This window comes from Sinohyriopsis cumingii, chromosome 18 (assembly GCF_028554795.1).
Source record: "Sinohyriopsis cumingii isolate HCF-2022 chromosome 18, ASM2855479v2, whole genome shotgun sequence".
Taxonomy (NCBI): Eukaryota; Metazoa; Mollusca; class Bivalvia; order Unionida; family Unionidae; genus Sinohyriopsis; species Sinohyriopsis cumingii.
Window position 1 is genome coordinate 51,935,949 of NC_142978.1, and position 16,972 is coordinate 51,952,920.

The 16,972-nt window shown below is 36.5% G+C and overlaps 1 protein-coding gene across 2 annotated transcripts in view; it reads right to left on the bottom strand.

The window, feature by feature from the left end:
• Nucleotides 1–1,951: 1,951 nt before the first annotated feature.
• Nucleotides 1,952–16,972, bottom strand: part of LOC149776643 (uncharacterized) — a 65,665-nt gene continuing 50,644 nt past the window's right edge. The window contains exons 8-9 of one of the 2 annotated variants that reach the window (XM_089941155.1): nucleotides 9,359–9,421; nucleotides 1,952–6,416 (exon numbers count right to left, since the gene is read on the bottom strand). In XM_089941155.1, the coding sequence (XP_089797281.1) occupies nucleotides 9,366–9,421 (56 nt within the window). In that variant the 3' untranslated portion in view covers nucleotides 1,952–6,416; nucleotides 9,359–9,365. Of the gene's footprint in view, nucleotides 9,422–16,972 lie in introns of both variants that reach the window. The other variant, XM_089941154.1, reaches the window with a different exon arrangement.

Genomic DNA, 16,972 nt, shown 5'->3' on the forward strand with positions numbered 1-16,972 from the left:
TCTCACCAAAAATACCCAGTTACAGGCTATGTCAAAAACCCTTCCATAACATCTGGATACTTTGACATAATGGTATAGTGGGTGTTATTAGTAATTGCAAGAAGACTTCATGTGCAGCAAATATGAAATATTAGTTCTGTTGTCCTTTTCTTTCTGTCTCTCTCACACACATAGACACATAAAAAGTGAATACAAATGTTTTCATGTTGGAAGAAATTAACAAGACTCAAACAGTAACTTTTTATTCTAGATATGTAAAAAAGACTCTTGATCATTCTGAAAGCTATGTATTATGTATATTTAATTTGTATTTGATTTGTTTGTTTGTTAGTTTTAAATGTTTTATTTTATTTCATTATTCCTTTACATGCTATTGTAACGTAATTTTATTTACTGGATTTGATATTTTCCAGAAATTCTGTTCAGTTTTTCGAAAGCCTAATATTAGAACTTTGTATCGCAAGCTGACCTAGTTCCTGACCTTATTTCATGATTTTAAGTAAACAACTGTTTTTATTTTTTTAATTCTTTCTTAGCGTGGGATTTAAAGAGTGAAATCTTGGCTGTATGAGGAGTATGTGAGTTTAGACATGTAAATAGCTTCTACGTTGTTATTTCGAATTCTGGTTTTACCGGAATTGCGCATTAGCCAGATTTAATATTGTTGTTTTGAGGAGATATTTCAGTTGGGCTTTAAACACTTCGACGTCAATATAATTTTTTTCTTTCTGTTGTGACCAGTTGGGGTTTAATTTAAATATTTGTTCAAATTATTAGGATTCTAAGAGATTGTTTTTTCCTGGAAATACTTGTGCTCAGAATTAATTCTTGGACAAAGATAGTTATTGAAATTTACAGAATTTAAAGACTGGAATAATATCTTCTATGGTTCAACAAAGAACTGTTGACACTTCAGTACTATACTGACTACAGTATACGTCATCGCCTTCCATTTTGGATTTTCGTTGGGATTCAAACTCAAATTCATCAGAGCATTTTATTACTAGGATTTCTAATTTTTAATTTTTGGATAATTCTTGGATTATTTTTGATTGGATTTGATTCTTAAAACCATAAGTTCTTTTCTTCATTATTACCTTGTTTTTCTAGGGAAATAAATTATTTGTTACATTTTACAAAGCTTGTTGTCTTCACTTTTTTCTAGTAACTGTTTCTGAGAGCCTAAACACGTAACAAAGAAAATGGATTGCTTGTCCTTAGATATATGAATTTTGGCTAAAATATTTCAGAAAACTTTTTGGGGGAAATTTGAACTCCCCTAGATTTTGATTTTTTTTTAAATCCCAAGTATTATTTTACATTTTTGAAATCTTTTATGTGAAATCAGCAAGCTATTTTACAATATCATCAAAGGTAGAGAATTTTTTTAATTTTACCCAGGAGTGGATGGACATTTTGAAAATGGAAATACAACTAAAAAAGATGGAATTAGAGATAAGACAGGTTCAGTTTCAGATAGAAAAGATACAAATGGAAAGAGAGATGGAAGTAAGCGAGAAAGACAATGGCAAATGCAAAGGGAAAAGGATGAAAGGGAATTTCAAGTTTGGTTAAAAGTCAATTAGAGCTGTCAAAAGGAAAACACTCCCAAACTTTTGATGTTTTAAGAAATATCTAGTACCCCCTTTTCTGGAAAAAGAAGTAGATCAATATTTTCTTCATTTTGAAAAAATTGCTGAAAGGCTGATGTGGCCAAAAGAGCACAGTGGTTCAGTGGATAGCATGCCATGCTCCAAATCAACCGCTTATGGACACAAATTCTATCTCCATCCATCCATAATTAATTTTTTTCTGATAAATCTTTCATTGACTTTTTAATTGTTAAACACTAATCAATTAAGCCTCTTTTAGAGGAAAATTAATGTGCTCTTCACAAATTTCATTAAGATCAACAATTATGTATTAAAATCCAGAATAAACAAAATCAAAGTATGAATCGGAAGCTTCTTTATTAGAACAAAATGCATTTAATTCACAAATAAAATTATTTAAAAAAAACCGAATTCAATCAAAAAAATAAATGACTGAAAAACATTTAATTCACACAATAAATAATGTGACTGTATATATTACACAAATCAGATTCAACTACTGCAGACTGTGATTAGCCATCACATAATGCACCAGCAGTTCTGGGTCTGTGCAGTTTGTTTGACGAATCAGTAGAACATGAAATGGTTAACAATTTGTAACAAAATGCATCATATGAACACATTTTCCTTAACTGAAATCCAAAGATTCTTTCAGCACAATATTTTATTGACTATATAAATACAGTAATCAAAGTACTAAGAATACTGATGAAATGGTTCATGTAATACTAGATTAAACAGGATCAATGGGATAAAAATAACATATGATTAGACAAATTTCGCTGAAATATTTTACAACACTTGTGGTTAAAAAATTATTAGCAGAAATTCAGACCCTATTACCATAAGATTTGTGCACTTTTAAGGTTAGAACATTTCCAGAGCTATGATTAGTTGTATAGCAAGAAGAAAGCTAAAACTCATTATAATGTAGAATAAAAAATTCACTTGCAATAAATAACATAATTGTGCAAGTATTATGCAGTTTTATACATAATACAATGCAACATGATTTGTCCTTGTAATCATCAGCATAATATTATCACTTAATCGATTATTAAATAACAATTAATTAACATCTAAATAATAATTAAATAACAACCTGAACAACTGCAATCCAAGTCCCAGAAAACAATAACAATTTTAGCATTGTATTTTCATATCAATGTAATCAATAACTTTCTTCCTTGACAGTATAACATAGGCTAATAGAGAATATACTAAATAGGTAATTTCCATAGAACACATTGCAATATTAATAACTTTCTTGTCAGACACCATAACACTGAGCCAATACAAAATATGCAGAGAAGGCAATTTCCATGGTTTGTATTACCACATTAATGTAATTGAAAACTTTCTTGTCAGACACTATAACATTGAGCCAATACAAAATATACAGAGAAGGCAATTTCCATGATTTGTATTACCACATTAATGTAATTGAAAACTTTCTTGACAGACACTATAACATTGAGCCAATATAAAATATGCAGAGAAGGCAATTTCCATGGTTTGTATTACCACATTAATGTCATTGAAAACTTTCTTGTCAGACACTATAACGTTGAGCCAATACAAAATATACAGAGAAGGCAATTTCCATGATTTGTATTACCACATTAATGTAATTGAAAACTTTCTTGACAGACACTATAACATTGAGCCAATATAAAATATACAGAGAAGGCAATTTCCATGGTTTGTATTACCACATTAATGTCATTGACAACTTTCTTGTCAGACACTATAACACTGAGCCAATACAAAATATACAGAGAAGGCAATTTCCATGGTTTGTATTACCACATTAATGTAATTGAAAACTTTCTTGTCAGACACCATAACATTGAGCCAATACAAAATATACAGAGAAGGCAATTTCCATGGTTTGTATTACCACATTAATGTCATTGACAACTTTCTTGTCAGACACTATAACACTGAGCCAATACAAAATATACAGAGAAGGCAATTTCCATGATTTGTATTACCACATTAATGTAATTGAAAACTTTCTTGACAGACACTATAACATTGAGCCAATACAAAATATACAGAGAAGGCAATTTCCATGGTTTGGATTACCACATTAATGTCATTGATAACTTTCTTGTCAGACACTATAACATGGGCAGATACAAAATGTGCCAAGATGGCAATTCCCATGGTGTATATTATTATATTTATCCTTTTCTTGTCAGACAGTAAAACATGGAAAGATATAGAAAATGATGAGGAGACAGCGATTTCCATTGTATCTATTAACATATGATACATATTTTTTGTTCAGACTGCAAATATCTAAATAAAAATATGAATATAAAATAAAAATATTTTAAACAAAAAAGATCATAGATATTGTATGTAAAAATATACAGACACATCTACAACAATGGACTGTGTCTGGTATTGCTAAGAATGAAATTATGTAGAACGTTTAATACCTTTCTTGTCAGACAGTCTAACTTGGGTAAATACAGAATGTGCTGAGACAGGAGTTTCCATGGTATACATTGTTAAATCAATAATTTTCTTGTCACCCAGTATAATGTGGGCAGATATAGAATACGCTGAGAAAGGGTAACTACATGCAGTATAATGTGGGCAGATATAGAATACGCTGAGAAAGGGTAACTACATGCAAAATAAAGTGGGGATATGGGGCTTCTCTTTTACTCTCAGAAATGTGTTAAGCTTTGCTTGGGACTCCAGGCTTGTTTTGATATAATACCAGAAAAGAAGTTCAACAATTATAACATCTGACAATAATGTTAACATTGTTTTAAAGTCTGCAAGGTACAAATCAGTTGTTCATCATTGTAAATCCTACAAAAGGAATATAACTAGTTATATGTCACTCTATGACAAATAAAACCAGGTCAATGCAAATGATATTTCATTTTTAAGTTTACAAAATATGAAATACAAATTAAATTTATTCTATCTTACATTTAAAAGCACTGAAATGTGAATAAATAAGTGATTTGTTTTGGCATATTATTCAAAACCAGTATCTTACGTTAGCATGAAATCAGCACCTTTGTCTTGACTGTAATTTAGATGACTGGAAATATGCCAACATGTACTAGGCACTTTAAAGACAGCTGTCATTTTTAAATGACTGGAGATCTTGCAACATGTACTAGGTACTTTGAGGACAGCTGTCCTTTTAGATGACTGAAGATCTGGCAACATGTACTAGGTACTTTAAAGACAGCTGTCATTTTAGATGACTGGAGATCTGGCAACATGTACTAGGTACTGTAAAGACAACTGTCATTTTACATCACTGGATATCTGGCAACATGTACTAGGTACTTTAAAGACAGCTGTCATTTTACATCACTGGAGATCTGGCAACATGTACTAGGTACTTTAAAGACAGCTGTCATTTTAGATGACTGGAGATATGGCAACATGTAATAGGTACTTTAAAGACAGCTGTCATTTTAGATGACTGGAGATATGGCAACATGTACTAGGTACTTTAAAGACAGCTGTCATTTTAGATGACTGGAGATCTGGCAACATGTACTAGGTACGTTAAAGACAGTTGTCATTTAGATGACTGGAGATCTGGCAACATGTATTCTATTCAAAACAACCTGACAAATGTCTCTATCAGTAGTTATTTGCTTCAGTGGTGACATCAGGCACATGTGCATGACATACAACTTTATATATAGTCAGTAGTGACATCAGGCACATGTGCATGACATACAACTTTATATATAGTCAGTGGCGACATCAGGCACATGTGCATGACATACAACTTTATATATAGTCAGTGGCGACATCAGGCACATGTGCATGACATACAACTTTATATATAGTCAGTGGCGACATCAGGCACATGTGCATGACATACAACTTTATATATAGTTAGTGACATACACTGTCAACCTCATAATACAAGCTGTCAGGGAAAGCTTTTTAGAGACAGATTATACTGTCTTTCCCAGGCCATTTTATGGCCATATGAACACAGTGGTATTATAATGAAATACATAAATAGTTATTAACAATTACAAAAATAATGTGAAATTCTGTAGTATATCATAGTATGCAAGGTTCTGATATTTCACTGCTAGGACTTAAATTACATTTGAGCAGCTCAGACTTTGGAATTATATGTAAAATTCCATAATATTAAATTCAGGCATGAGAATGGAGCACTTATACAAAATAAGGAAATCAGAAGGTTGGTCTAGTGAGTCTCTTCAAGCATGGGTCTAAGACAGCAGTACACTATTCTTCAGTGGAGGGGGAAGAGTCGGACCTATGACAAAAACCATCTAAACTGATTCATCTGGAACTCTTTTGTTCTTCTTACTATTAATTTTATTTTACAGATAATTAATAGTTTGGATTTTTTTCTCCCTTCAAAGCCAGCCTTGCAGAAAGAAAGAAAAAATGTCCAACCCTTGAAACTATAGGGTATAATGGCCCCTATAGGCTAAGCCCATTGTCTTTTCCCTCCTTCCTGAATTTAACTATGTGTAGTATGATCTCACACTCAAAAGGAGAAAAAAAACTTAATTTACAAAATTTAACTATACAATTTGCCTTCATATTGATAATTGTTTCTCGTTTATAAAATGCGAAGAAAACTGACTAATTCTGATTATCCACATGTACAAACTGGTTCTACGATATACTCAGTTTATATATTCAGCCATTTAATGGCAATCCAGTAGCACTCTGTTGGTGACATGGCAGCGCTCATCAACAGCACTTGAATCTCCATGAATTTATGCAAATTTCAGGGCCCTTCTTGATCAGACAAAATTGAAAATCTCCCTAAAACATAAAAATCCCATGCCTGTAAATTTAATCTGTGTAGGTTTATGAAACATTGTTTCAATAACATCTTGGAATAAATTGTGCCTTACTTTATGAGCAGAATTCTCACAGTAGCATTTAATAAATAAAGACACATTACTCCCTATGGAATGGTTTGATGTTCTCTTCTTATAAGAAATGCCATTTAGTAATGAGACAGTAAACACTGTCAGATGCAAATCATATAAAATAAATACTACATCCAGAACACAGTTCCTAGATATTCAGGAAATTTTATCTTCATGAGATCATATGCAAGAAATAAAATAATACAATTAACACATCATCTATGGAAAGCAGTGTTTCACCTACACGATGTTCTATGGTGTAACTCTGCTGTATTCTTTTGCAAATCAGTGTCTCACTAGTACAATTTGTTTTGGTACACGCTGTATTCTTGTGATGTATACTAACTTCATCTGACAGAACACACAACTTTAGAACAGAATCTTCAAGCTGCTGACAATGATTGTGCCAGAAAATGTATCCTTGTTTATGTCTTGTTTTCTCTTTTGCAAAAGTAGTTGCCAACATACAAATTGTTTCTCATCACACTTTTGAAAAAAACTACTAATTACAGTAATAATCTCAAGTCAATATTTTGATTAAGGAATCTTTTAATTAAACTACTGCATCACATTCAAATTTGATCTTATGGAGATCCATGCATGATCTCATTAGTTTCATTTCAGTGAAACCGTACTCAAGCCCAATTTTTCAGTAACTTGCATGTAGGAGCATTCATGGTGTAGCCAATAATTCAAATTATCTCTAAAAATATTAAATGATTTTTTTTTCATTAACCAGTTGAGATAATAATAAACAAATAAATATACTGTACTAATAATTATTTGTATATACAAAGATTAGTTTTTGTATAATAAAATGTTGGAAAGTCTGCAAATCTGTATGAGATCCAAATTTTAGATCTTTCTCACTTTTGGAATTTACTAAAATAACTTTTTCACTTTTGGACTGCAATAAAATAACTTAAAATCAACTCGGGATATATTGGCCCCATCCCCCTTTCTCTGTAATATTTCATTATGACTGTGAAAAACAATGAATTATATTTGATGATAAAAGTGTATTATTACAAATTTGGTGGTCAAGGTAGGAGGACAGGGTGTTCTTTAGAACTCTTTAGGGATTGAAAATACAAATTCTAAATTGGGAACTCTGTACTTCTCAAAGTATGTATTATAAAACTGAAAGAAAGAAAATCTAACATTTCCTGATCATTGACATTATACCCATTTCACATTTTCACTGCCACAGAAATGTATCTTTACTCACTTGGAAAATAAATGAGATTTGAGAAACATATCAAAAGTCAGTTTGTTTGAACAAAAATGAAGAAATGAGTGAAAAAAGGAGTTTATCTTTACTCACCTGAAAAATAAATGAAATACGGGAAGCATATCAAAACTCAGTGGTTATATTAACTGCCTTGAATTAAAATGAAGAAAACCAAAGAAAGAATGATATCCAGTCTTTGTATGCCAAGAGTTGAAACTGGAAATAGGCATGTTACATAAAAACCCATAAATGTAACCTTTGATGATTAAAGGGTCATGGCACATGTAATCAGTCATGGCACATGTAATCAGTCATGGCACATGCAATCAGTCATGGCACCAAGCTACAGTGACCTGCAGGACACAATAACCTTTCTGGAATGTATATAGCCTCACTTCCACTTTTTACAGTTGGTTTTTTTTATGGCATATAACAGACCTTTCAAGTGCATTGGATCTAATACAAAACATAGACAAGACAGACAAATAACAAATTGTTTTATTTGTTTGTCTTGTCTATGTTTGTGTTTGCCTTTGAAAAAGACTCATTAAGAGCCAAAAGCACTCAGGCTAGTTAGATACTAGTTTTACACTATTCGTTGTCAGTCTTTTGCATTTATCTTAATCAATCTCTGACGCATGTGATCCCTTGCTAGATCCAATGCACTTGAAAGGTCTGTTATATGCCATATGACTTGTATTCTTTATATATATATATATATATATATACTGGGTGGAAATTTTTTAAATGAAAGTTTAAGAGTAACTGTTTTAACACATTAACCCCTGGAGCTTTTTGTCATTTTTGCCTGAAAATCGAGTAGGAAACACATTTTGAAAGCTATTTCTGAATAGACTCGAAAACACCAAATCCCTGGTCATCTTTCAATAACATACTGCCTAGTTGTGTTAGAAACATCGCTTTTCATTGGCTATTTGACTCGCACATGAGCAGAAGGGTAAAAGTTTGATTTTGTTGTTGTTGCTAAATGGAGCCATTATTTTTGTATGGAGACCACTCTTTATTCCAAATGCCCATCTTATCCTACTATTTGCAAAGGCTCATCTGTCTGTTTGCAGTTCATACCGGTTTGCCTTAGATCTCAGACCAAAAAGTCTAAAATCCTGACACAAAATCACATTCCAACCACAGGCGAATTTTGGGTTAAAAAAAGTCGGGTCCAAAAAATGAGGTTTTTCTATCTGTATTTTGTAGTGCAACTAGATATTTGAGATTATTGGGTATCATTGCAGAGCTACATCTGTCTACCTTTCTATAAACCCCCCAACTTTAGTGTATCATGCATGACCATGATGCTACAGAGCTCAGCAGTAGGCTACTACCTCCTGCCCCGTAAAGTCGTCACTATGGGTTAATGTGTTAACAATATATGCGTTATTAATTAAACTCAAGAATATGTGTCTAAACTTTCCATAATAGAGTATACTGGATAAGTTGCAAGATGCCATTGCTACAAATAGAGAAAGTCTTTAATAAATCTATTCTTTAAATTATTATATTTAATACATCCTCAAGAAAACCGTCTCCAAAAGTACATAATTTGCATACAAAACAATTCACCAAACCAAAGTCTCTCATACTTAGTTCTTATAGTCTCCTTCCCTTTGCCAGTTTTTCCATGGCATAGTCTCTCAATTCCTGGTCTGAAATGTGAAGAGACAAAAACAAATTAATTACACTGGTCAACAGTGAAATCATTACTGACTTGAAAAGGCCCTAATCTGTAGTATTTTGGTGTGCCGAACACGAATATAACCGTGAAAAATTTGTATTGGCTCTCGTTTTGAAGATATTCATAGACCTCATTTTCTATGTTTCACTGTGTAAATTTCTCCAGTAGGACTGCAGCAACATCCGGAATAATGATGTAACATTGCATAATACCATCATGCTCACATCATCCACAGTTGATTGCATCATTTTCTGATGCAATGCAATACTAATGCCATGCGGCTGCTGAAGTAAGTTGACGTCAGCAGTGTACTATACATGTGTAGGCCTATTATACTAATGCCAGGCGGCTGCTGAAGCTGACGTAAGCAGTGTACTATATAAAGCCCAATCAGATAGGTTCAGCATTTAAAATAATTTAGACGTTGTGCGAGACAGTTCAAGCTACTGTTACATAAAACTTATTATTTTATCCATTTACGTACAATAAAGAACAGTAATGCCTCGAAAGTGTGTTAATACCGCGGACAATTTTTGCTATATTTGTGGGGAAGTGACATTTGCCAACCAGAAGAAAAGTATCAATTCTCAAGTGAAGAAGGCATATCATCTTTACTTCGGATGCAAGGTTGGTGACCAAGACAAGCCTTGGGCTCCGCATATATGCTGTGCTACATGTACAACACAGCTTTCACAGTGGTTGAATTGCAAAAGGTCATCAATGCCGTTTGCAGTCCCAATGGTGTGGAGAGAGCCAAGCAACCACCTAAATGACTGTTACTTCTGCTTGGTTCCTCCTCTTTCCGGCGGAATAACGAAGCGAAAGAAGTCGAGAATAGTCTACCCAAACATTCCGTCTGCATTGAGACCAGTTCCACATGGTGAGGGACTTCCTATTCCAGAACCTCCAGCAGAATATTCTTTTGATTCATCTGACGAAGACAAAGGTGAGTCGACCTGTTCTTCTCCTGGTCCATCAGCATGCAGTGATCCAGATTTTCACTGTGGTGCATCATCAACCCCACACAGAATAACACAGGAAGAACTAAATGACCTGATTTGTGATTTGGACTTATCAAAGAACAAGGCAGAATTGCTAGGATCAAGACTCCAACAATGGAATCTTCTAGAAGAAGATGTCACAATTACTGCATATCGAAAGCGCCACCAGCAATTGGAGCCTTTCTTCAGAAAGGAAAGTAATCTGATATTCTGTTCCGATATTGAGGGCCTCATGAATGCTTTAAAAATCACTCATGACCCACAAGAATGGAGACTATTTGTGGACTCTTCGAAACTGAGTCTCAAGGCTGTGCTTTTGCACAATGGAAACATTCTTCCATCTATTCCAGTAGCGTATGCTGTCCACATGAAAGAGACATACGATAACTTAAGGCAGCTACTGAATTCCATTGAGTATAACAAGTACAGCTGGCACCTCTGTGGTGATTTGAAGGTAGTTGCCCTTTTAATGGGCATGCAGCAAGGATATACAAAATACATGTGTTTCTTATGCGAGTGGGATAGCCGAGCAAGGGAAATGCACTACATGAGGAAGGAATGGACTCACAGGCAGAATGTAGCCATTGGAGAGAAGAATATCCAACACCCAGCTCTGGTTGAGGCTCAGAAAATCTTGCTACCACCCCTTCACATCAAACTAGGTTTGATGAAGAACTTCGTGAAAGCCATTGACCGGACTTTGCCAGCATTCCGATACCTGCATGAAAAATTCCCTCGACTCAGCGAAGCAAAGATTAAAGAGGGAGCTTTTGTGGGTCCTCAGATTCGAGAGCTTTTCAAAGATGACCGGTTCAACAACTTGCTGGAAGGTGACGCGAAACAAGCATGGAATGCTTTTCGCCTAGTTTCTACAAACTTCCTCGGAAATGTTAGGGCAGAAAACTATAAGGAACTAGTAGAAGACATGTTGATGAAGTATAAGAAACTTGGCTGCAATATGTCTCTAAAGATTCACTTCCTTCATTCCCATTTGGATTTCTTTCCTAGCAACTGTGGTATTGTTAGTGATGAACACGGCGAACGTTTTCATCAAGATATCGCAACAATGGAACAAAGATACCAGGGAAAATGGTCCACTACAATGCTGGCTGACTACTGCTGGACACTCCTCAGAGATGCTCCCGAACAGCTGTACAAGAGACAGGCGAAGAAATCTAAGATGTAGTCAATGACTTGATTTTTTATAGGTAGGCTATTACAGTTGACCTTTTACTATTGGAATGCATTTCGTTATGTAAACATTAATTTCTTGCAGATTACAAAAAAACTAGAGCCAATTTTGCAATTTGACTGTCATATTCGTGTTCAGCACATAAAAATTGATAAAAATTGACTAATTTTATTTCAGTAACATGACTTTTGTAAAAATTTGTTGTCCAGTGTTATAGATATCCAAGATTAGAACACAAAACATGGTCTGCAATAATCATCCAAAAACTGGGAATTCTGTGAAGTTTTGTTCCCTTGCTACAATAGTAAAGTTACACACATTTTAGTTATGATAAACAGAGGAAATCAAATTAGTGATGACTTAATATGAATTTATGAAACAAGTTAAATATTTCCAGTTTTTGCAAGCCTTGATGAATAAAAGCTGGAAATTAATCGATGAGTTTCATAAATTCAATACTAAATTATTGTCCATTTCAGATTATGTTTACTGCATAATTTTTAGTTTGAGAAGAAAAAGAGTCTAGAGAGAAAAAAGAATAAATAATTGCTACCATTTAATTCGTTTAATTTTGTTCTCTCATTTCCTTGGACTTTGACCCAATCTAGAGATGGTCTTGAGTCTGATTATAATAAACATTCTAGTAGGTAGTTATGATTCTATACATGCAGTAATTAATTAAGCTTGCAATAATGCTCTGTCTTCCTGCAGGGTTGTCCACCCCTCCCCATATATAAGTGCATGATCTGAACCTGCTGGGCTCACTCCAGGTACATTAGTATGGCACAATCCAACTGGGCTCATTCTAGGTACAGCCGATTATGAGGGAAACCTGCTTGACTATCCCCAGGTTTACTGCACTTGCGTACATGCCATAATTTATCGAGCTTGAAATACTGGTTACTGTACCTCCAAGGTTTCTCTCACCTACATTACTGTATGATCTGGACATGCCAAGCTCTCCTTACGTACAGTAGGGTATGATCTGGACATGCCAAGCTCTCCCTACATACAGTAGGGTATGATCTGGACATGCCAAGCTCTCACGTACAGTAGGGTATGATCTGGACATGCCAAGCTCTCACGTACAGTAGGGTATGATCTGGACATGCCAAGCTCTCACATACAGTAGGGTATGATCTGGACATGCCAAGCTCTCACGTACAGTAGGGTATGATCTGGACATGCCAAGCTCTCACGTACAGTAGGGTATGATCTGGACATGCCAAGCTCTCACATACAGTAGGGTATGATCTGGACATGCCAAGCTCTCCTCACGTACACTAGGGTATGATCTGGACATGCCAAGCTCTCACATACAGTAAGGTATGATCTGGACATGCCAAGCTCTCCCTATATACAGTAAGGTATGATCTGGACATGCCAAGCTCTACCTATATACAGTAGGGTATGATCTGGACATGCCAAGCTCTCCTTACGTACAGTAAGGTGTGATCTGGACATGCCAAGCTCTCCTCACGTACAGTAGGGTATGATCTGGACATGCCAAGCTTTCCCTATATACAGTAGGATATGATCTGGACATGCCAAGCTCTCCTCACGTACAGTAAGGTATGATCTGGACATGCCAAGCTCTACCTATATACAGTAGGGTATGATCTGGACATGCCAAGCTCTCCTCACGTACAGTAAGGTATGATCTGGACATGCCAAGCTCTACCTATATACAGTAGGGTATGATCTGGACATGCCAAGCTCTCCTCACATACAGCAGGGTATGATCTGGACATGCCAAGCTCACCCTATATACAGTAGGGTATGATCTGGACATGCCAAGCTCTCCCTATATACAGTAGGGTATGATCTGGACATGCCAAGCTCTCCTCATGTACAGTAAGGTATGATCTGGACATGCCAAGCTCTCCTCACATACAGCAGGGTATGATCTAGACATGCCAAGCTCTCCCTATATACAGTAGGGTATGATCTGGACATGCCAAGCTCTCCCTATATACAGTAGGGTATGATCTGGACATGCCAAGCTCTCCTCATGTACAGTAAGGTATGATCTGGACATGCCAAGTTCTCCTCACATACAGTAAGGTATGATCTGGACATGCCAAGCTCTCCCTATATACAGTAGTGTATGATCTGGACATGCCAAGCTCTCCTCATGTACAGTAGGGTATGATCTGGACATGCCAAGCTCTCCTCACGTACAGTAAGGTATGATCTGGACATGCCAAGCTCTCCCTATATACAGCAGGGTATGATGTGGACATGCCAAGCTCTCCTCACGTACAGTAGGGTATGATCTGGACATGCCAAGCTCTCCTCACGTACAGTAAGGTATGATCTGGACATGCCAAGCTCTCCCTATATACAGTAGGGTATGATCTGGACATGCCAAGCTCTCCTCATGTACATTATGGTATGATCTGGACATGCCAAAAGCTCTCCCTATATACAGTAGGGTATGATCTGGACATGCCAAGCTCTCCTCATGTACATTATGATATGATCTGGACATGCCAAGCTCTCCTCACGTACAGCAGGGTATGATCTGGACATGCCAAGCTCTCCCTATATACAGTAGGGTATGATCTGAACATGCCAAGCTCTCCCTATATACAGTAGGGTATGATCTGGACATGCCAAGCTCTCCTCATGTACATTATGGTATGATCTGGACATGCCAAGCTCTCCCTATATACAGTAGGGTATGATCTGGACATGCCAAGCTCTCCTCATGTACAGTAGGGTATGATCTGGACATGCCAAGCTCTCCTCACGTACAGCAGGGTATGATCTGGACATGCCAAGCTCTCCCTATATACAGTAGGGTATGATCTGAACATGCCAAGCTCTCCCTATATACAGTAGGGTATGATCTGGACATGCCAAGCTCTCCTCATGTACATTATGGTATGATCTGGACATGCCAAGCTCTCCCTATATACAGTAGGGTATGATCTGGACATGCCAATCTCTCCTCATGTACAGTAGGGTATGATCTGGACATGCCAAGCTCTCCCTATATACAGTAGGGTATGATCTGGACATGCCAAGCTCTCCCTATATACAGTAGAGTATGATCTGGACATGCCAAGCCCTCCTTACGTACAGTAAGGTATGATCTGGACATGCCAAGCTCTCCCCACGTACACTAAGGTATGATCTGGACATGTCAAGCTCTCCTTACATACAGTAAGGTATGATCTGGACATGCCAAGCTCTCCCTATATACAGTAAGGTATGATCTGGACATGCCAAGCTCTCCTCACATACAGTAGGGTATGATCTGGACATGCCAAGCTCTTCTCATGTACAGTAGGGTATGATCTGGACATGCCAAGCTCTCCTCATGTACAGTAGGATATGATCTAGACATGCCAAGCTCTCACGTACAGTAGGGTATGATCTGGACATGCCAAGCTCTCCTCACGTACAGTAGGGGATGATCTGGACATGCCAAGCTCTCATGTACAGTAGGGGATGATCTGGACATGCCAAACTCTCCTCACGTACAGTAGGGTATGATCTGGACATGCCAAGCTCTCCTCACCTACATTACTGTATGATCTGGACATGCCAAGCTCTCCTCATGTACAGTAGGATATGATCTAGACATGCCAAGCTCTCCTCACGTACAGTAGGGTATGATCTGAACATGCCAAGCTCTCCCTATATACAGTAGGGTATGATCTGGACATGCCAAGCTCTCACGTACAGTAGGGTATGATCTGGACATGCCAAGCTCTCATGTACAGTAGGGTATGATCTGGACATGCCAAGCTCTCCTCACGTACAGTAGGGGATGATCTGGACATGCCAAGCTCTCATGTACAGTAGGGGATGATCTGGACATGCCAAACTCTCCTCACGTACAGTAGGGTATGATCTGGACATGCCAAGCTCTCCTCACCTACATTACTGTATGATCTGGACATGCCAAGCTCTCCTCATGTACAGTAGGATATGATCTAGACATGCCAAGCTCTCCTCACGTACAGTAGGGTATGATCTGAACATGCCAAGCTCTCCCTATATACAGTAGGGTATGATCTGGACATGCCAAGCTCTCACGTACAGTAGGGTATGATCTGGACATGCCAAGCTCTCATGTACAGTAGGGTATGATCTGGACATGCCAAGCTCTCACGTACAGTAGGGTATGATCTGGACATGCCAAGCTTTCCTCATGTACAGTAGGGTATGACAGGAAATTGCTAGATTACCCTTTTAGAAATTCTGTTCCTTTATGGTTCTGAGACTATACTGGTCTTCACCTGCCAGTCTGCCCCCAGATGGAAGCCAGGACTGGCAATATAATATTAAAGTTTAGGCCATACTTGTTTGGCCCCCCCCCCTTCTCCCACCCCCTCCATGTATATATTACTGAGTTGCCCCCAGGACAGCCAAAGTATATTTAGTGTAGTAATGTTCTGCATGAAACTGTACCTAGATTTGATAGTAATGCAAAACAAACAATTAGCTTTAAAAAATCCTTATTCTATTTTGTGTATATAAATGTTTTATTGCTTGTGACCATTGTTATGAATATCTATATAGTGTGCCTATTATTTGTCTGTGCCTGAGGGTTGTGGATGAAGTTTTTGCCTACCTGACTTTTGTAATGGTTGCAAGTAGAAAAAAAGACATTTACTCAACTTTGAGTTCAAGGCCTAACCTTGTTTATGAGTTAGTGGAATTTTCAATTTGAATTCCAGAAATTCTATTTTGTTCCAGGTCAAATAAAAGTTGTATATATATGGGGCTTGATAAATAAATAATTTATTCCTATCTTAAGATCAGACTGTGTGTGGACTCCATTTGTATTGAGAGCTTACAGTTGTGTTCAGATAAAATTCAAGAATCATTTATTCAAATTATTCATATTTATTACATAGTGATCATTGACATTTGGACTAACACGTTACTTTGTGATTATTGTGAATACATTCAAGACTAATGGTACATCAGGACATTCAAGACTATTAGGACATTCAAAATTATGAAAAAGAAAACAAATGTACTGTGAAAAGGATGAAAACACCTATTTGTTAACAAGCAACAGGCACCTCTAACTTACTATTTATTAAAAGAATACAAAAATGTGCTGTCACAAAGGATGAAAATGGTACCAGCATTTTTGTGAATAAAGAAACGTTTAAACCAACTAATCTTTATCCCACAGCATACACGTCTGTGGAAAATAGACAAAGGAGGAATGGCTGCTCCTTGTATGAGAATCTGATGATTGTGTGACTTGATCTGTGGTTTTATGTTAAATAGTTTAAGACCTAGAGTCGTAACACCATACTGAGAAAAAGAGGCAGAACAAAATGGCCAGCTCTTAGAATAGACC